This window comes from Dendroctonus ponderosae, unplaced genomic scaffold, assembly GCF_020466585.1.
Source record: "Dendroctonus ponderosae isolate FM_Combo_2020 unplaced genomic scaffold, Dpon_F_20191213v2 Dpon_F_20191213_7, whole genome shotgun sequence".
NCBI lineage: Eukaryota > Metazoa > Arthropoda > Insecta > Coleoptera > Curculionidae > Dendroctonus > Dendroctonus ponderosae.
In genome coordinates this window covers 8,421,978-8,443,091 of record NW_026018916.1, presented here as the reverse complement: position 1 = coordinate 8,443,091, position 21,114 = coordinate 8,421,978, and the positions used below count along the sequence as shown (strand labels likewise).

At 32.7% G+C, this 21,114-nt stretch overlaps 2 protein-coding genes across 7 annotated transcripts in view; one reads left to right on the top strand and one right to left on the bottom strand.

The window, feature by feature from the left end:
- The window catches only part of LOC109546187 (ras-related and estrogen-regulated growth inhibitor), a 128,590-nt gene that overhangs the window by 106,077 nt on the left and 1,399 nt on the right, over positions 1–21,114 (bottom strand). The window contains exon 2 of the mRNA XM_048668150.1: positions 19,322–19,370. The gene's annotated coding sequence lies outside the window, so the exon portion shown is untranslated. The remainder of the gene's footprint in view (positions 1–19,321; positions 19,371–21,114) is intronic.
- Positions 256–20,068, top strand: LOC109546180 (troponin T, skeletal muscle). Of its 6 annotated transcripts, none has more exons than XM_019917036.2 (14): positions 256–362; positions 9,138–9,184; positions 9,276–9,311; positions 9,569–9,574; positions 10,709–10,735; positions 14,352–14,483; positions 14,541–14,662; positions 15,000–15,121; positions 16,136–16,357; positions 16,413–16,505; positions 16,568–16,648; positions 18,887–18,965; positions 19,530–19,797; positions 19,884–20,068. In XM_019917036.2, exons 2-13 carry the CDS (start codon positions 9,159–9,161, stop codon positions 19,775–19,777), a joined length of 1,194 nt encoding a protein of 397 aa, XP_019772595.1. In that variant the 5' UTR covers positions 256–362; positions 9,138–9,158; the 3' UTR covers positions 19,778–19,797; positions 19,884–20,068. The 6 variants fall into 6 exon arrangements, with proteins under 6 accessions (XP_019772595.1, XP_019772596.1, XP_048524104.1 ...); XM_019917038.2 differs by having other exon boundaries at positions 257–362; positions 19,578–19,797; XM_019917037.2 differs by lacking the exon at positions 9,569–9,574.

The window sequence follows — 21,114 nt, the reverse complement described above, 5'->3', positions numbered from 1 at the left end:
CGACTATGACATATTATAGGCATATTAAGGATGAAATCTGCGTTATATTTAAAAACAATATAAACACATCGATTCCTGAAACAAAATTTAGAGCAGTTGAGATATTCCAAACAGGTCAAATCTGTGGCCAAAAATGTACCGCGTATCGTTTCTCGCATAAGTAACGTAACTCCCTGCCACCCGAAAAATCTGCGATTTCCAAAATAACTCGAAACCGTGGGAGGATTTCCATTTCAGTTGCGTGCGCCGTTCCTGCTAAGGTCCGTTTTCCTGTGGGGTTTTCAGGAATTTCGTTAGCAGTCACTGCGGGCTCCTTGAGTTAAGTGGTGCTCCTGGATACGCCATATTTTTCCTTGTTCTTTGTAAGTTTTTTTGTGTGCGTTTTGTCTGACTTTCCTGCTGTATTTCAATCAATCCTACTCTAACTGTTATTGTGTCTATCAGTGTTTTGTGTTATTTCTAGATCTACATCACCATTCAGGTGAAAAACGGAACCTTATATGGGTAACCTTGGTAGTCATTTACTTTCCAAATTTAACACTTAAAAAAATTCGGTTTTTAATGATTTGACTGTAACCTGAACTCTGTAGTCCTTAACCTACAGGTATGAAAATCTTAAGCATAGGCTGTTTTTGACTTAAAATAAGTTACGCATAGCCAGCTGAAAATCGTAAAAAAATATGTATGAAGCTTGCTTAACGCTCTAAGCATCCATAAATGTCCATTTCCAGGAACTGGATAACTTCTCCCCAATTTTGAGGCCCTAACCGGGAAAGGCATGTAAAGCAAAAACGGTTTTAGCTCGTCGATAAATCCATGCTCAAATGCTCTATTCCTCGGAATGATGTAAAATCTACGAAACAGATCCGCACATCTTAAAACGGTTAACGTCAAACGATGTTTCACAATTGCGGTGATTTGGATAGCTATTTTCGAAGCAAATCCCCGGTTATTTATAACATCGTTCTGACTTCAGGTTACACATAAAAATGTGGAAATGAAGTAATACTCGGCCTACAGCCGGATTATTTTTAGCAGGTCGATTATTTCAGTAGCCTGCTTTTGAATGATTGCGCTAATAATTCATTCACATAGCTAAACAGCTTCTCTGGTTTTATTTCCCACGCAATATTCACGGTTGCTCCATGCTATCCTGTTCGCTCTGTTTTCAAGATTTTACCTTACCTGGCAAACTTTGACCTTAGGGTCAAGTTTGGACGTTCATTTTCAAACCTTTCACGTGTTCACCAACCATTGAAATTCGAAGTTCGAAATACTCAGCCGTATGTGCGACATGTTTGGATATATCAAAGCAAGCTATAGAACTGAGCCGAATATTGCTCTATAATGTTTGCAGCACTTCTGCTCTCCGACTACCTGATATTTTCATAGAGCTGTCCGAAATTGCTCCATATTCCTTCAGAGAGTCAGTACGTCCCTATTATAGAGCTACATAGCTTCAGTTCTGCCGGAGATTTATGGTTTCCTGATACTATAAAGATTCCTCCATGTTTTGTAGGATCTTAGAGCCCAGCAACTATTTATATATAGTAAGGGCTCACCAGCTAAGGGTAAAATTATTGTTATGCACGCGTTCTTTAATGAAATAGATTTTGATTCAGCTCTACTCAACAATTACACTGTTTGATTATTAGAACTAAATCTTCCTAACCATATAGAAACACTATTTAAAACACTGCAAAAATCCTGTAACTGGCCCAATTATTTCGAATCACTTTGTGAACATTTATAAGAAATCAGTCAATCAACTGAAAATTCATAGCTTAAAACACATACACCCTTCAACAACGAATTACCAATAAAAAGTCGATTTTAGAGCAAACCTTCGGTATGTCTAATAAATGGTCTCGAAAGTTCAGATAGCTCTAACTCAGCTTCTAGGAATAGGAGAACATAAATGGCACATAATGTTAGAGCGCCAGCCTGGATTAGTCAGCTACAATTCAGTTTACTGCAGGCAGGTTTCCAATAGTGCAATAAATGTGCAAAAAATGCAAAACTCACTGAGGATTACTAAAGCTTCGCCACTTGAGCGTCAGTTAAAAAATGTGGGTCAGCGACAGATAAATAATGAAAAGAAAGTCTCTAATATCTACATGCAGCGTTGGAAACACCCCAAACTCTATGTGTTCCTTTTACTCGATGTTTTCGTGAATTTGCCTAACAATGTCCCATAGCAAGTTCCGGGGTTGCACAGCCCTTTACTGTATCTTCGTTCACCCTTAACAGTGAAAGGAAAATAATTTCTCCGTTGCCCACATACAGTTTTCCATTTATGCGGGCCTGATATTGCCATTTCTCTTTCAGTTTTAGAAACAAAGGATTGCATATAATTTTATCAAGACCCAGCTTACTACAGCTACAAGAAACTTTCTCGAATTTCTAAATCGAAATAAATGAAGGAAAGTATTAGTAGCAAATCCGAGAAATGTACTTTTGAAAGTCACTTATTAGCTCGTAGAGCGCACGAGAACAACATGTACAAAAATCCTTCCTTTTCATTAAAAAATTAATGAGTCAAATTTGATCTACTCCAGTTTTATCCTGGAAAATCATACCAGAACAGCGATCTTTTGTCAATCCAGCGCGCTATGCCTTAGAGTCAAGCAGCGCTGCTCAGCTACATTTATCAGGAAACTAGCAAGAGTGGGGTGTAACCCTTTATATTGGGGTCGCGTTTAATATTTTGAGGGAAGTTCGAAATTGTATAGAGCCTCAAGTTTGAGGACAAGGTGGAGGAACGGCACAAGTGCTATCAGAATATCAGAAATGGCAAGATCGCCTGCTTTCATTACAACAGCCTGGAAACGTAGCATTTCGTACTCAAAGGACCGTGTATAGCTCAGAAGTGCAGCTAAGGGTGCCAAAAGAGGCTCCAATATAAAGGAAACAGAAATTTGAGGGAGTTTTTACGGTTGAAGTTGGTTGTTGAGAGTGGAGTTATAGAGCTCATGTTCGTTTTGCAGGAGGGGCAAAATTCGGAAGCGTCTTTCAGCAGGAAATCATAAATTCTTGAGAAAGAACATTTATATTTGACTCTATAAGAAACCGTGAAAATTTAAAAAAAATCGGCAATTTTTCCTTGTTCTAGCGATGTTAATTTTATTTAGTAATAATATATCTTTTAAAATTTCAGGCTTAAGGTATTTATCTACTGAATATACATTATGTTTAAATCAGCGAGGAATTATTCTAGTAAATGAAATAACGATGAACGTTACCGTGCATAGTAGGGCGTCTAATTAAGCAGTTAAAATTTTCCAGGTTTAAAATTTGCATGGCAAAATAATATCAATAACGGCTCAGTTTCATCTTCTAAGTGTATTTCCTGTAGATAGTATCGAAATAAAATAAGCAAACTAGAATTTATTAAAACAAACAATAGGACTCTTTGCCTCTTGATGGCATAATTTACACGCTTGTTGTTTGAACATAACATGGAAATAATATATTTCAGTATTGAGTGTTATTAATATGTAAAAACTTATTAATTTAAATATATTTAGTATGGTGTCACCAAACACGTAAATCTTTTTATTTATTTAAAATTAGAATAATTTTTGGTCCAGTTGTGAAAATTGGCTACAGTGAGCAAGTAAATTCTGAGATAAAACACACACATATCATTATAATTAAATGCAATTTGAAGCTAAATATTTTTTTTAATTTGAAAGACCAACCAAACTTCTTGTGTATATTAGAAATTTAATTACAATTTTTTTGTATTGAAGGCGAGAAGTTTTAAATAGCTGGTAGATTTCTGTAAGATATAAATTGAAGCTGATAAACTCAATAATTTAATTTCCGATTAATTCAAATATCAACATCAAATCGACGAAGTTGAAGCTGGGAAGGTTTTACAGCAAATTTAATTTGTAAATATTAATTACATTACAAAATTTAATCAAAATTAATTTGTTAATGAAAATGAAAACTCTGACGTCTCAACAAATTATAATTTTCTTAATTGTGTGCTATCGAACACTACATGATCTGTTTTTCATACTGTATTTAAATCACTTTTTATTTATTTTTTGCATTAAATATTGCATATTATGACAACAATATAACCTTATAAAATATATAATTGTTTTCATACATAGGCGCAATTTGAAGGGATGGTTCTCAAGTAAGCAAACAAATATTATTCCGGAAAAAACGATTATTAATTTACAAACATATTAAACTAATTAAACAGATGCTTGCTTATCTGCACCTTTCGCTGCTTTCAAAAATTAAGCTTTTTATGCGGAATATATTTTGCAATTTTTCCACGTTCACAATTTCTTGGTTGGAGGTTGGAAAACGCGCCGAGAGTGCTGATAAATCCCCATGATAAATTAGATAGATTAAACTATTTGTCTGATTTACTTTCCAACAGCAGCTTTTCTTCCTCTATAAAATGTTCCAACACCACACCATATAATTCAAAATATAATTACATTTTAATCTTTTTAACAGATATTTACATTTCCATCTCATTATCTACTTAGCGAGGGTTTCCTGAAGGCAAGGCTCTCTTTAACAGGTCATGTTGAAAATCAAATTAAACCACGTCTGGCTAATTGAAATGAACCCAATTAATTAAGGACACTTGGATATTCATATATCATTGTCCACAAGTGCCCTTTCAGCCCATGAAAACCCAATTTAGGTCATGAGACTTACATCTATTTTCTGCTTTCCTGTTTGGGATGACGAAACAAGTTTGCCCCTCCTGCATAAGGGTCGTGCGGAAATAAACGAGGCATTTCTGAACAAAGGGGATGGATTTAAATTGGCCCTATAATGGGGTTCGAATTTAAGCCCGACCCGAACAGTGATTGAATAATTATTCGGCTGCTTGTCGTACATATTAATGTACAGTTTCCATGATCAGAAATAATTATAAAATATTGGGTACAGAAAAGTTAACTCTTTGAGCAGGAGAGTTTATGGATGGAATTTCTAATTAAACTTCAAGAGGCAAAAATGTACAAACTTTTAATAAATCAAGTTAATTGGTTGACGTTCTCGATACAAACTTATTTAATTTTCTAAACTTTGTTAATCAAAATTTCGATTCAATTGACTTGTGAGTTTTCCAGTAGGGTGGCAGTGTGGGAAGGTGAAAAATCATCCAAAGCGAGTAAGGCAGAGTTTATGTGTTTCTAATCAGCGTTTCAACAACCTTCTGAGTAATTCGCTACTTATAGGAATATCGCAACATAAAGCAAATTTGCTAAAAAAATAAAGTAAAATTAGAAACGCCCCAAATATCAACCGATCTTGTTTCACTTAACTATTTTCTATGGGCTTTAGGTTTCAGTTGTAATTTTCAGAAATCATAGAATTTTACGGTCTTCTTATAAAAACTTGCTTTAATTGGTTTAATTGCAGTTATTTTATGATTTAGACCCAATTTTTTGCCTTGTTCAGCCCGAACTAATTAACCATCTATACTGCTGCGCAACTTTAAGCATTTTTATGATTGAAGGTGTAAGAATGTTGATTCTTCACTTGCATAAGGCATTTATTACCCTTCAAGATGCGTAGAATATTGTTCAGGATTGTTATACTATTGTATTATAAAATTGTTTTCTCAATCACTGAGTCGAGCTTGTTTAACGATATAAATTCACGTTTTGAAGTCAACCCTAACATGTCGGGGGTGCGTTTATGCCAACGCTTTGAATCGATAGAAGCAGGGAAAATAGTGCCGCAGTTTACTGTTTCACTGTTATAGTTTCCTGCTACTTTTCTAACCCTTTGGGAATTCCCTTTGAGGGATCCTTTAAGGGTATTGCGTTGCACTTGGAGTAACCTTCACTGCTTGAGCAACTGAAAACTCTCCCAGTGTAAAGATAGTAGCTAGTCCGAGTGATTAGGAATTTTAGATCACTTTAACGAACACATGGAACATTAAACATTCCATTTTATGAAAAATGCTTGATCGGATGAAACATAATGGGTCCCACTGAAATCTGTAGCAAGGTTTGAAGCAAAACCGGTTTTCACATACAAATTTTTAATCTATCCTGCAAATATTAAATCTCAGTCTATCCTGCAAATATCTATTATAAATTTACATATCCAGATCATTATTTTGTTGGATATTTTAAAAAGCATAAAAGTGATAGTTGAGCTAAATGCTTTTCCCGCAACTATTGCAACTTCTGTTCATGTTTTCAAATATTTACAAGAATTGCGAACAACATACAACCTACATATTTAATACAGATTTTTCAACCTTTGGGACCTTTCATGCAAGATTAAAATTACGTTTCGCAGCTTAGCAGACTTTTGTATTAAAAATATTGTACCTTCATAAATCCATTAATTAAAGCTCCATTGATACATTCTGTAATTACAAATAGGTTTTTTAACGTTTAATAAAATAATCTTCTTGAATATCTTTATTAAAGAAATATATCTTTATTATCTTAGTATCTTTATTTTTAACATGGGCAGGTTGTCCGCCTTCCTCAGTTTGTGCCGCCGCCTATCAGGATTTCATAAATTTTGAAAGCTTAATCCAAAGCAATAAAATTTTCCATTTTCCAACCAGGAAAATTTCACTCTGAAAGAGCTTAAACTGAAAAGCTCGGCAGTTGAATTAAGTTCGCCGTTTAAATTTCAGACGCCTTAAATTTAACTAGTTACTAAAAAATTGTGGAATAAAATAGTAATAAAACCGCCTGGGAAGATTTTCTGCGGTTTCATTCAAACTATTGTGGTTTATCTGAATATTTATGACCCGCAAATTATCGAATAGATACTTACAATGTGACACTATGATTTTCCACTCCACTCAATTAGGAAAAATCACTTTTTCTCACAATTTATCTTAAATTTCAATAATATTTGTTGAGAGAATATTGTTCTATCTAGATTATATCCAGTTTTTCATCAATTCAGACTACACTCGAAACAAGAAATTAAAAAACCCGACTCTAAAGAAATTAAAAATTTGTACATGGGAAGTGACTATTAGGAGCGCAATTTAGTACCATTTTATCCGTTCTGAGCTAATTGAAATAAAAAGATCTTAAAGGGAAAACTATGAAAGTTCAATTTCAGCCTGGCAAGCAACATTTGTCGATTGTCGGTTTCTTAGTCCGTTCCGCAAAATATCAGGACTGCATAGGAAACCAAAGTTTTATTAAATTGTTTTTCAATTGTGCAATTCCGCTTTGGAACTATTAATAATATCCTGCCGGCAGTTACAACATGAAAACATTGAGTTGAAAAGCCTTCATTAAATAGTCTGACAGAAAAGCAATTACCCAACTGTATGAAGTATTTCAAACAGGTATCCGGAGGCTGGAACCGTATCCGGTTATTAAAATTAAATAAAATAATAAGCACTAGAATGTTCTCTACAGCCGAACTAATTGGAATCGAATCTGATATTATTTGTATACAAGCCTTTACTGGTATAAATTTAATGTTATCTGAAAATACTAAACTTTGCAATGGAGTATGTTTTTCATACAAGAAATTATGATGCAGCATTTCGCTTTGAAATTTATAAATGACTAACTATACTAAACTATAAATACACTCACAAAACCATACCGCTTAAATATTATATTTTTATTGTGATTGGATAAATAGAACGTAAAATATTTGAAAGAAAATTGCATGTTTATATTTTCAGTTTAAAACGTTTAACTTTTTCATTCACACTTGAGTCTTCATTTCATGCAGTCTCACTGTTACTGAAGCATTTCGATTGGCAATATTAGATAGTCATTAATCAGCAATTGAATTTGTCAACTTTTAAAAATATTTACAAAACCATATTGTTTGCTACCCTAAGTGCTCTAAAAATCAAATGAAATCATCGCAACAATTCGATAAAAACTTATATTTTATAAATATATATATTGGCAAGATGCTGAAGGTTACAAACTATTCTTGCTGCATTTTCATTTGTTTTAAAGTTCCACACATTTGAAAAGTTTCTTCTTAGATTAGCAAAACTTGCTATTTGAGATTCATTGTTTCTTCTTTATTTATAGTTCATATTTCTACCCATATTTTCAAATGATTATTATGCTAGAATCGATTAAAATTTTTTTTGAAAAACAGAGTTATTTTAAAACGTTTAAAGAATAGCAAATGCCGTCTATTGTTTACGTATATCTGAATACATGAGCAAGAATACAAAATCTTTACAAAAGTACAACATATTTGTCGTGCTTATACTAATATAATATCAAATGTGTGAATGAGAATGGCATGTTCATATTTTCAGTTTAAAGACTTAAACTCAGTTTTATTCATAGTTAATTACACATGGGACACTTTAAAGCGACATTTTGATTTTTTTAAATATTTACATACTATGTTTGGCTTTTCCTTTGTCTCTGAACATTGGAAGTGAGGGGAAACTCTAATAAAAAAAATATTCTAACAAAAAGTGGCAAATATCTCAAGCGACTTTAAATTCCCTCTTGCAACTTGCATACCTATTTATAACAACGGCAGCTTTCATACACTGTTTCACAAGGTATTGAAATTGAAGCAGTTTTTCCGGGCTGATTGAACTAGTAAAAACTGTAAAATAATCAAATAACGAAGATATTTCCAAAATATATAAGAACCCTTATAAACCACATGAAAAATGTTCACATTTCAACCAAAATGCTCAAAATAGTGCCGACATAATTTGAGGATAGAGCGCCTAGTGTATTTTTTGTATCAAACTTCTACTGTTTCTAATCTCGATCGGCAGGTTCACAAATCAAGAGCATGCTCGCAAATAGACATAGATTGCCATTTACAACTTCATTCTAGTTTCGTCGACTGGCTACAAAATAGTCGTCAGCAGTTTATGTTAAACGTCCGTTATTTTTAGAACACAAAACAGCTTGCTGCTCAGCGGTTCTGAAAATAACTGAAATATTCTGAAAGCTCTATAGATGTTGCCAAATACAGTCCGAGTCGAGGAGGTTTGAATTTCATCTTTCAGGATTGGCTTTCCTTAAATATTATGTAAAGGGAATCAGCTGAACCTCCACAAAACGCAATGAGTTGAATTGATCGTCATTTTATTAATTATAGTATAAGTAACTAGATACTTAGTTATTCGGCGGTATAAAATTCGAATTAAATCTTCAATTTTTTTCCAGAGGTTTTGATCCCCTTCAGTCATGTCCGACGACGAAGAAGTTTACTCGTAAGTACCATATCTTACTCACAAATGAAAATTTAAACACTAAATTGAGTAGAACCACAAGATAATTCTATCATTTATTCTTTCTTTACAGCGAAGAAGAGGAGGAGGAAGAGGAAGTCATTGAGACGTAAGTAGAAAAAAAGGAAAAACCAAAAAAGATGTTACTCGAAATTATACTTCCAGTTTTCGCCACAACAACAGTAATATTGGCACATCACTTTTCTAACTGCTTCATCAGCAATATTGAATAATATCACAATGAAGCATTTAGTTAGTTTAACCGAAATTTTCAATTACCAATTGGCATAGATACATCCATGAACCAAAGCAAACCATTATACTGTTAACTCTTCATAGTAATACTTTAATATTTTCTCTTTACAGAAAAACGTAAGTTTTTTACGTTCCCCCTGTACAGAAACTATTTCTACATCACCCCCTGTATCTCTAGAACGTATAGTGTAGAAAAGTACTGTAGGCAGACCGTATGTGTTTCCCACCCCACTGTAGGCTAGTGTGCAACCCACCATCCAACATCAGTGTTTCTTTTTCTGTGATAACAAACCCACACAACCAAAATACTTACAAAATTAAAACTTTTTTTACATAAACAATGTAATCAATGTTTTGTTTCACTCACACTTTTGTTCTAAACTACACCGAGTGCTCTTTTTATACCTAATCAACTATAACTCACCTGTACCTACATGTTTTAACACAATGTTAACTTTTTTCATTTTTTTTATGTTATCACTAATTGAGAAATAATTTTTTCAGTAAATTGGTATAAACAACAATCAGTTTATTAATTTGCCGATTACAAAGCAAATTATTTTATTTAAGTTTAAATTAAATACAAAATTTCATATACCAAAAGATAGTTATTTACCATTACTAACATTAGTGCATGACTCAAAATATTTAAATATTGGTGTTCCTGGAGCTAGTTTCTCATATAAATCACTTAAAAAGTTTTAATTAATGTAACCAAGATTGTTAACCATAACCGATTTTTAGAGCAATTTTTTGATTCAAAACATAAACTTTGAACGTCTGATTAAAGGTGATTTCTTCCAAAATTCCTTCAAAATTAACCAAAAACACCTGATCAAAATATAATTGTATCACCAACTTATTATTTTAAAACTTATTATTTCCTTTATCATAATTATTGGATATCAAATGTAGTAAAACTGATGCAAAATATTTTGCACAACACACATAATTTCCAAAAATAATAAAACTAAAAATTTAATTTAGAAAACCTTTTGCCAATAATATTTATCATCCCATTGAATTGGAAAAATCCGATACTTAATGTTTTTCCAAATAAAAGTCTTCTAAACAAGCGACTAAACGTATAAACAAACACAACTAAACTCAACTACGAGTAGAAAATGGAAAAAATCCAAAAGTACACAAAAACACTTCACTTATTTTTTTTGTATATAGTCCATTTTTTCATTTTGATTTTTCTCCTTTTTCGTGCATTCCCGTTGCCCCCTTGTGACGTGTACCCCATAGGACCACCACCACTACTACCAAAGTCGAGTAAGTTCCCTATAGAGAATGCTTCGATTTTTTTTAGATTTTTGCCAAACCATGTCCCTAATCTGGTTCATTTTTGTGCGTTTTTTGAGAATTTTTGCTGTTTTCAGTTTACGGAGATTTTTACTGAAGTGACTTTTCTAACAGTCTACCGATTTTTCCCTGTTGCTTTCTCTGTGCCATGTTCTGGCCTGCTTGCAATTACATGGAGTAATGTTTCAATCAAAAGGTGCAGAGAAGGCAGACAGGCAGAGATATTTTTTTGGTTAACATGAAGGCTCCTAACCGTCCTGTTAAATATTAGAGGACAAAAACCTTTATGAATTGTGGAAATTATTGCGCTACAATGACAAGCTTTTAGGACTTCCAGCTTTGCTTCTTGTGAGTTTGTGATTCTTATGCTATTTGTAATGGATTCTTTCCAACTTCAGTGTGAAGCATTTTGAATATTAAAGTACCTACTTTTTTAATAACAACTTCTTATTTGTTTGAAGATTTACCTAGATTTGTTGACTTTCATGGTTTGAAAAGTTGCGTATATAATTCATCTAGCTGCTTGGCTAATTGCGATTTGTTATTTAAATTTAACATTATTTCTTCATTAAAGCCATCTACATAAATGTTTCCCAATAGTTTTTCTACTATTACTATTTCTATTATTATATTAATTATTGATTACTATGAAACATTAAAAGTTTGAAATTTTCATAGATTCTTGTAAATATATGTTATATAAACAATGTTATACAAAAATAATATTTTTTGATTTGTACTTCTCAATACAAAAGTAACAATTCTGGTCTCAATTTAATTGGAAATACACTGACTAAGCGATAGCAGTTTATGGTAGATTAATGTTTCATCAATATTTTTTTTATTTTTTTTAGTAGTGTGACGTTGCGTAAAACCTTGCCAAACACTTGTATGTAAATATAAAATATCATACAAAAATATGACCGAACAAAGTACACGATCGTATGTCTACTATCCTGTAACACCACAATTGTCTTAATTTACACTCTAACCAGTGAGATATTTTCAACTTTATTCCCCGCTGGGTAAGAGCCGACAAAAATTAAAAGTTTGAAAAAAGTCTGATTAAATAATTGTGCTTTATTAATCATCTAGTCAAACCCGCAAAAGAAATGAGCGAACACAAGTAAATTATTACGAATAATCTAGATAGAGTTGTGCACACATTTATACCGATCAGCGATCTTAGCTAAGAATGATAAAATTAATTTAAATTAGCAAAATTTTAATCGCGAATTCTGTTCTCTATAAAACAGCAAACTCTGGAAAAATTGGAATGCACAACCAAGTGGTTTACAACTTAGTTGCGAATTTAATTACGTTCTTTCAGTATTTAAAGAATCAGAATCCCCACTTTCTTTTTAAATACATCTGAGATTTTATTAAAATATTTAAGACATAAGATTCAAAATAAAAGAGGTAATTCACTATATAATATTTTTTTAATGAAAACTCGACAATGAACTGGCAGATTTCTTCTGGTGAAGGGCGAAAAACTTGAATCGATGGTGCTATATCATATCTCAAATAGGACGGGGAAAATAAGCTTATATGAAAAATGACTATAGCCTTCTGGCCATCTGGCACAAATTGTCTTTTAGGACAATGAGGCAAGAAAAATTCAGAAAATTTCTTTAGATGCTATAACTATGATTTATGAGCGGGTTCTTCTCGAAAAAGTCTCATATCATTTGTTATTTGACTTGAAGAGGGTTTCAGGAGATCAGAGCTGCGGCTAAATATAGGCGATCATTATGTGAACTGTTTAAATAAATATATGGGATTTTAATTAAATGTGCAACAAACTGCAATTTATTATTATTGTCTGCACAGTTTCAGGGGCAATAATAGAGTGAAATGTAAAAAACGCCTGTCTAATTTATTAGTCAGCTGTAGCACAGATAAAAATATCTTGAACATTTATAGATACAAAAATAACAAAATCGAGCATCAGATGTAGTTTTAAAAATAACTGCTTTTGAAAATATCTATGTTCAGGATCTGACCTGAGCTGCACCTAATTATAACTTTGGATGACAAAATGGGTAAACAAAAGCAACACCGAGAGTGTTAATTACTGACGCAATTTTTTTCTATTATCCGTACAGAACTCGATATATACTTCAATTTTTAGCTGTTAAAAACGAAGTTTGCCGGGGTTGTAATTGAAACTTTGTAGTAACTATATTTCACTAGAATATTGTTATATGAGGGAGGTGTGAATTAGAGAAGAAAATTAGTTTACCGAATAGCAGCAGAAATATATTCAGAAAACTATGCCGGATTGAAATTTTAAACAACCTTTATAGCATTCGCAAAAAAATAATCCAATTAGTTTGTTGAGATAAAGATATGGCCGTTTCAGTATTCATGATTTAATAAATTTAGCCTTCAGACGGCAAACACTGTCCCAAAATAGCGAAAGCATAACTTATCCACAACCAGTTGAAGGCGAAATTATCCTTTTTATTCTGGAAATCTGTTCTTATTAGAAACGTTTTCACTGCTGAGTAAAATAAATATATTTTTTGAACTAATTAAATATTCGCCGTAATTAAGTATTTGTCTGCAAAAGTAATGGATTTTTCAAACATCCTTCAAAAATAAAAAGTTGATCCTTGGCATCGCGCCATTCAAAATACGCTCTATAATTTCGATCTTTACTTTATTAATGCCTGTGTTATTTTATTCAAAATATAAGGCATTTCTTGGCGAACTGAAAGGTAAGGTAGTTTTTCAAAAAAGCTAATTTTTTTCCATGAAATAAAGTAAAGTAACAGCGACTGATTTACCAGTAAAACCAAGCAATCCTCCAGTTATTAATATTTATTGTTTTCATAGTAAGAATTTGCAATTTTTGAATAATTTAACCAAATCGCGATATAAAATAAAACAATTATCCAAGTGAGCAAAAAAAATTGCTTTTATTCTAATAATTTGAATGTGTAGGAAAATAACAAAGCAAAGCAGCGATTTAATACGGCTAATTAAAGAAAGGCCCGTTGCTCCAAAGGCATTTATTACAAATTGTAAATTTAATTGTATAATTGTCGAAAGCGAAATGCTAACTCAGTTGTAAAAATATGAATGTAAATCGTTGGGCGAAAAATTCAAGTTATATTTCCAAATTTAATTTACTAGAAAATCGCTAAATATAAATTTATACAAAAAAGAATAGTCATAGAATTAAAAAAGTACGATATCAAACATCTGATGTCTCGATCTGTGATTAGTAAATTCAATCATTGCTCACCATACAATTAAAAATGTTCATGAAAATTGTGAGTCATTCCACATTTTTTAAATTATGATTAGGTCGGTTTTTATGTTATTAAATCTTCGTTTAATAAAGTCATGCTAAATCCGCAAACTAGGCAAAATAACTGGAAAAAGCATCGAAACCCATTTCCTTGCGACAATATAAAAATTATGATTTTTTCACAAAACTCCGCAAATTGAAAAACTTCAGGTTTACAACAAACGAAAACATTTTTGAGGTGCATTCGTGTGCAACAGAAGGCGCTTTTCCTGCTGGTTTTAATCTTACTCGGTTCAAACCTGCTAAATAATTATTTCTCCTTGTTAGAGAACAACCATCCGGCGATCCAGAATTCATCAAGAAGCAGGACCAGAAAAGATCTGACTTAGATGAGCAACTCCGCGAGTACATCCAGGAATGGCGCAAACAGCGCGCCAAGGAGGAAGACGAGCTCAAGAGGTAAAATATTTTTGGTAAAAAAAATACTAAACGTTTATAATTCAAAATTATGTAAAGGCTAAAGGAGAAGCAAGCCAAGAGGAAGGTCACCCGTGCCGAAGAAGAAAAGAAATTGGCTGAACGCAAGAAGCAAGAGGAAGAGCGTCGTCAACGTGAAATTGAAGAGAAGAAACAAAAGGGTAAGTTGGCTTATATATCATATGAAATTCAGACAAAGTCTACAGAAAGGCGATAGTTTTAGTGATATTTATAATATTTTTATTAATCAATTTTTTTTATTAATCAATTAAATTGTTGTTTTTTATCCATAAAGACTTATTCGTATTTACGACCATGCGAGTTTCTGATTTCAAGGTGAATAAGTTGTTTAAATTCAGACCAAGTAAGAATCAATAGCAACAGAACAAAAAACAATGCCGTTAGTTAGTTTCACAATGATGATGATGATTATGATGCAAAAAATCAAAATAAATATAATAAAAAAATGTAAATAATCTATTGGAATATTTTTTTTAGATATTGAGGAGAAGAGGCTGCGTCTTGAGGAGGCTGAAAAGAAACGCCAAGCAATGTTGCAAGCAATGAATGCTGCCAACAAAAAGGGACCCAACTTTACCGTTACCAAGAAAGACCCCAACGTGAGTTTCAAAAACATGCTTAAAATGTTTTTTTCTGAAAGCTGCCCAATTAGCTGTTAAAAACACACGTTTATCTCTTCCATGTTAAATCCAGTGAATCAGCATCAGTTCAAATATCAATATTTGTTATACAAAGCGCAATTAATGTTTTAGATAAAGAATCTAATCCGCTTAAGCCAGAAGGTTTCAGTAACGAACGTCGCTTTTTATTGCCGGATTTTTGCCGTAATGATGTGAAGTATTGAAATGCTTAAATAAGATGTATAGAACGTACTCAATTAATGTCTTCCCAAATATTATCTTTTATTATCAAGTTAGCACAATCCGATTATTGCTCGAAATTATACTAATTTCGAGTTCAAACCACGTGCTTTCTTCAAATTTATTTCACGCTTTACTCATAAACAACTTTCTTTCAAACCAAAGCACCTCAAATATGTTCGGTGCAGACTTGGAAGGAAAATTCCCCAATTTATTTAATTACTTCCGTATTAATCTTTCATTACGAATCTATTAATAGACTCTTGTTAAGTTCCGATGTTGTTTAACAACATATTCCAGACTCATCGCAGTAAAAGGATACATATTTTCTGACAGGGTTGCTCTATAAAAAGAAGCGATGTTTTTCCCATATCTTATTAATGACGGGCAGTCTCGTCAGAAGTTTCGTCAAATTTAATGGTCCTATAAAGAAAAACGAAGTGGCAGTTGACGTCAATCGAGAACTAATAAGATTTTAAATGAACCTAGCAAAAAATATGAATAAATCTACCAAAATCTTTATAATCATTAGTCTGGAAATACTCCAATGGTCAATAACTTTTCCTGGCCATAATGGAATGCCCGTCGAGGGCCTAAACGGACTAAGGGCGAGATAACTCTGTTTAAAAAAATATTTTCAGGTCCTTTCCAAACATAAGTAGGCTACATGTTAAAGCCTGCTTGAGTCGATTGTTTCTAAATCGCCTTTGCAAAAAAATGTCTATTTGATTTCACGGGCTGTTTGCTTTTCAGGCTGCTAACCTTTCCCCCGCTCAAATTGAGAGGAATAAGACAAAGGAACAACTGGAGGAAGAAAAGAAGATCTCACTTTCCATTCGCATTAAGCCTTTGAGCATCGACGGATTGGGTGTGGAAAAACTCAGAGAGAAGGCCGCTGAATTATGGCAAGCCATCGTTAAACTAGAAACTGAGAAATACGACTTGGAAGAAAGGCAGAAACGTCAGGACTATGATGTAAGCTTAAAATATCCAGTTTATTCATTTCGATTAAAAATTTACTTGTCTGCAGCTTAAAGAATTGAAAGAAAGGCAGAAGCAACAGCTGAGACACAAAGCCTTGAAGAAGGGTCTCGACCCTGAAGCCCTTACCGGAAAATACCCAGTGAGTAACCAGATTTTTTAAAGAAAATTTCAACTGTATTTACAACCTGCTCATATTTACAGCCTAAAATTCAAGTAGCCTCCAAATATGAACGTCGTGTGGACACACGATCATATGGAGACAAAAAGAAGCTCTTCGAAGGTGTAAGTATTTGGCTTATCTATTTAAACAGATTAAATGAGCGAAGCATAACTTTCATCAGAACACCCTATAAAAAAATTACTTGATTGTGACCAACGATTTATTATACACATTTTAATTCCTCTCGCTCAAATAATTAATTGCGATTTTACGGAAACATAATCAATATTGTGCTTATTTATTATTTAAGCAGTGAGGAAAGAATTAAGTAATGAAGGGTTATTCAAATGTAGCAAGCAAGTCAATTATCTCTTGGATTCCAACATCCTGGATCTCCTGGATTTAAATATTAATGAAGCCTTTCAAGATGGGATTTATTAAATCTCAATTATAACACTTTGTACATGTAAAATATTTTAAACTTCAAAAATACATTTTTATAGAAGGCTTCAAATTAAGTATAAAATATTAACAACTTCCTTATAAGTGAATAAGCAATAATTAGTTTGCAATAGAAATTAGTTCCATCTTTTGTGTTAATCGAAAGCCAWTTTTTTTCTAACGRTAACTAATTACAAGCTGATGAGTCAAAACCCAACTTCATTTTTCATTAAAAACGTATTAAGATTAAAATAAATGCTTTATTTATCATTCATCAGTAAAAAATAGTTTTTACATCGAAACGGTTAATTTTGTAATCTCTGTAGGATCAAATACTTTTCCAGTATAAAACGTGGCTCAAAAAAGCGCTAGAAGCTTCAACTTTGGCTTTTTAAATAGCACACCAACGTTTTCTTTTTATTTATCCATGTGATACCGATAACTGTCCGTACTACTGTTTGCTCGTATTGTTGACTGACAATTTAACAAATTTTACGGAAACTCTCTCCTGCAATGGACACTTTCTAAGAACCGATGTCAAAATTAGATAGAACCAGCAACCCACCTTTTTATTTTCATTTTTTTAAATGAATAAATTGACCTCATTTATATAACTTCAAGTTTCCAGTTGCTCAGTAGCTCTTTGTATTCCGTACTAATTAAAATTCAGTATTTCAGTTGACTGAACTATTTTTTTTCAATCAAAACCATAATTTTTTTCYTGCACASTACTTACGCCCCCGTTTTTAGCCYTGCATTAATTTGTGCTAAATGCACCTGAGCCGCTAATGAAACTGTGAAGTAAATAAAACGTACCACATTTTTTSTCTAAAAGCCAAACAAAGAAAAAAGTTGTTATATCTCAAAAAATCGTTATCAAAATACTCATTACATAAGATACGGTTGGACTATGGAYATAAGACGATTGTAAWTTTAAYGCAAAATTCAGAAGTGAAGCGAAAATTTGGGTGCGCTATTTAAAAATTAAWGTTAATGTCGTTAGTGTTTTCATTAAATRGAGTAAGCTGTAAATTTWAAARAAAAATTATTTTTTAAAACATTGACTAACAGAAAATAAATGGGGCTAAAAAACGCTTCGAACAGAAACCAAATCGCTTGAAGAAATCAGAGTTTATCCAGTTCCAAATTTARGATAAATTTGTCAGTGTAACGTTCATTTTGTTGAGCAGTTTATTTTAAAGACGCGTGTTTTGTATGCCAAAATKTAATATTYACTGAAACTTTTCGRTTCATTATTGAAGAGACTGACTATTCTGACTGGACTAATTATTTAGTTCATCTGATTGCAAATCACTGCAAATTTATATCTAATATTCAAATTATAATAGATATATTTGGCTATAAGAGACCTATAAAATAAATACATGTTTCATGTAGCCTTAAATTTATCAAATTTATCAAGACCCTTGCTTTGACTGTAGGTACAGTTGGGCCTTCCGATAACTATTACGTGGTTAGTTCCCTTTACCGATTAACTCTTCAACTCCTACACACTTACTTAATTAGTTCCGCAAATGTACAGACTCGAATTAATTGATTTTCTGTTATAGCCGACATATTTTTCAGTTTCGCGTTATTTGAGTAACCATTTATGAAACAAAAGTGTGTGCACGAAAAGCTGAAGAAGCACTAGTTTTTTACATTTTTTAATCGAACCATTTTCCACACTTGGAAACCCCACTGAAAATACAAACAATCAAATGGAAAACTTCTATTTTTAACTTCTAAAACGGTTTCGCATAGGGCATTGCTGCGTTAAAATTAGAAGAACTTAACAGCAATTGGTTAAAAAGGGAAGAAACGTTTATTTCGAAGAGTGAGTCTCAATGGCATGTTTTTATTTACCCTATTAGTCGTTGTATATAGTTATAGTACATGTCCTGTATTTTGTTTATCAGGGATATGAAGACATTGTTAAGGAAACAAATGAAAAGAACTGGAAAGAAAAGTTTGGTCAATTCGATTCCAGGCAAAAGAGTAAGTAAATTAATTTTGCACATTATATTGCTTTTGCGCTACATGCACTTTTTGCTTTGCTCTTCATTTCTTTGCAATATCTTCAATATCTTTGGCACCTCCAACGTAAATGTGCTAACTAAAATGTAAAATACCAACTAACGAAACAAAATTCAACAAATTGCTTGAAACCTGAAATCTCTCAGAATCAGGAGGGTGCTTAAACAACCTTAGAGTTCTTCAGGAACTTCCACACCCTGCAGCTCGATTACGAAGCCTTTGCTGACCCATATTTTTAAAAGGACAGTTGTCTGTTTTATTTATGTTGTTCCCGAAATGAATGCCCTAAACTCCTTAACTAATTTGCAAAAACTTACTTTTGATTTCCAATTCCAAGGTGCAAAGTCTTGATCGCCTGCTCATGTCCTGCAACCGAGAAAAGGCATATAAGGCTACCAATAACTGAACTATGAAAACTATTCAGATAATTCATAATTGATCATCCAAATTGGCGTTATCGATGCAAAACATTCCAAAATTCCAAATTAGCCTAAGCCTTATAAGCCTCTATCACCTCTCTTCCAGTTTTTCAATTACGAATTCTACATTACGCCCTTTCTTGTACCCCAACAGCAAGACTGCCCAAATGGTTCGGTGAGCGTCCAGGCAAAAAGACCGGCGACCCCGAATCTCCTGAGGGTGAAGAGGAGAAACAGGTAGTGGAGGAGGATGACATCAAGGAACCCGTCTATGAACCTGAACCCGAAGAGGAAGAGGAGGAAGAGGAAATTGAGGAGGAGGAAGAAGAGGAAGACGAAGAGGAGGAAGAATAATTAATTCGTCGTATTACCAGGTACGAAGAGTTCGAGGCGAAAATAAACGAGTTCCTCTGCTCACCCTCGAGCTATTGTTTCATTCAAATGTGATTTTTTGTTTCAGGAATTCAATAAGTTATATAATGTAATCATAATAATAACATCAGCTTAGCTAGGAGATAACTCCATCAGTCCTATTTTAATGTTAAGTTACTTATAATTATTATTTCCAACAACACCTAGGTACTTATTATGTTGATGCCATTGTATTCAAAAATAAAGTTATATTTGTAATTGTGCCCGGTCTAATATGAGTTTTATTTAAAACTTTTGTTATTGTTTACTTATTTGTAAGGTTTTGAACATTAATAAAGGCTTATTGGTAAACGTTTGTTTGTTTATATTTTTTAATTATTATCATTAAGTAGGAGATATTTTGTCGGTTTAACTGAAAACCACATAATGTTTTGAAAGGGTTGATGTAGAATAAAATATCGCGAAGTGGTCGGTCAGATTTCCCTACTTAACGCCATTAACTTTTTTAAACATGGATGCTATAAAAAAATTGAAAACATGTTCCTATATTCCTCAATAAAGCCTAATGTTTATAGTGTTGCGAAAATGTTGGGTTTTTGGGGTCAACAGTTTGCAAAAAATAGGTAGTTTGTCTTGGGCCAGCGTTTGGAACATTTTGAGTCATTATCAGGGGCTATAAAATAGAAAATAACACTTTTGAACTTTGACGTGCTACAATCATGTACCAGAGGATAAAGAAAGCAAAACATACCACAAAAGGAAATCTATGTACTACGCTTATCAATCCAATCTAATGAGGATAGCTCAACTACATAGACTGTTTACAGCAAATGACCATGTGTTAATCGCCTATTACGACAAAAAACCATTTAATTCATGTTTTATTTTTATTTTATTTATAGAAAAGTTTCTCAACGAAGAATTGCTGATTTTTCATGAGAAATAAATATTTTCTTTCAGTTTTCTCTCCACGGTTTCGTTTTCGAGGTACAGGGTATCGGGCATCAAAAATTTAATTTATTAAAAAAATTTTCCAATATTTGTACCAAATTTTAAACTACAGGAAAAAAGATAATTCCTTTGAATGGCTACTTATTCGCACCCTACTCGAAATCATTGAACGTGCCAGTGGTGGAGATTTTAAGGTATGGACTGGGTTCTTTGCCCTGACTTGTGACAGCCACTMCAAAAAATTGGACTTCCGCSGATAATAGTGAAGTCCCAATAAATTTTACACAAAAATCTTCGTTAATTGCTCTAAAGTTAATTGTTTTCGAAAAAAATCGCTTTTTATGAAGARAAACAAAAATTTKACTAAG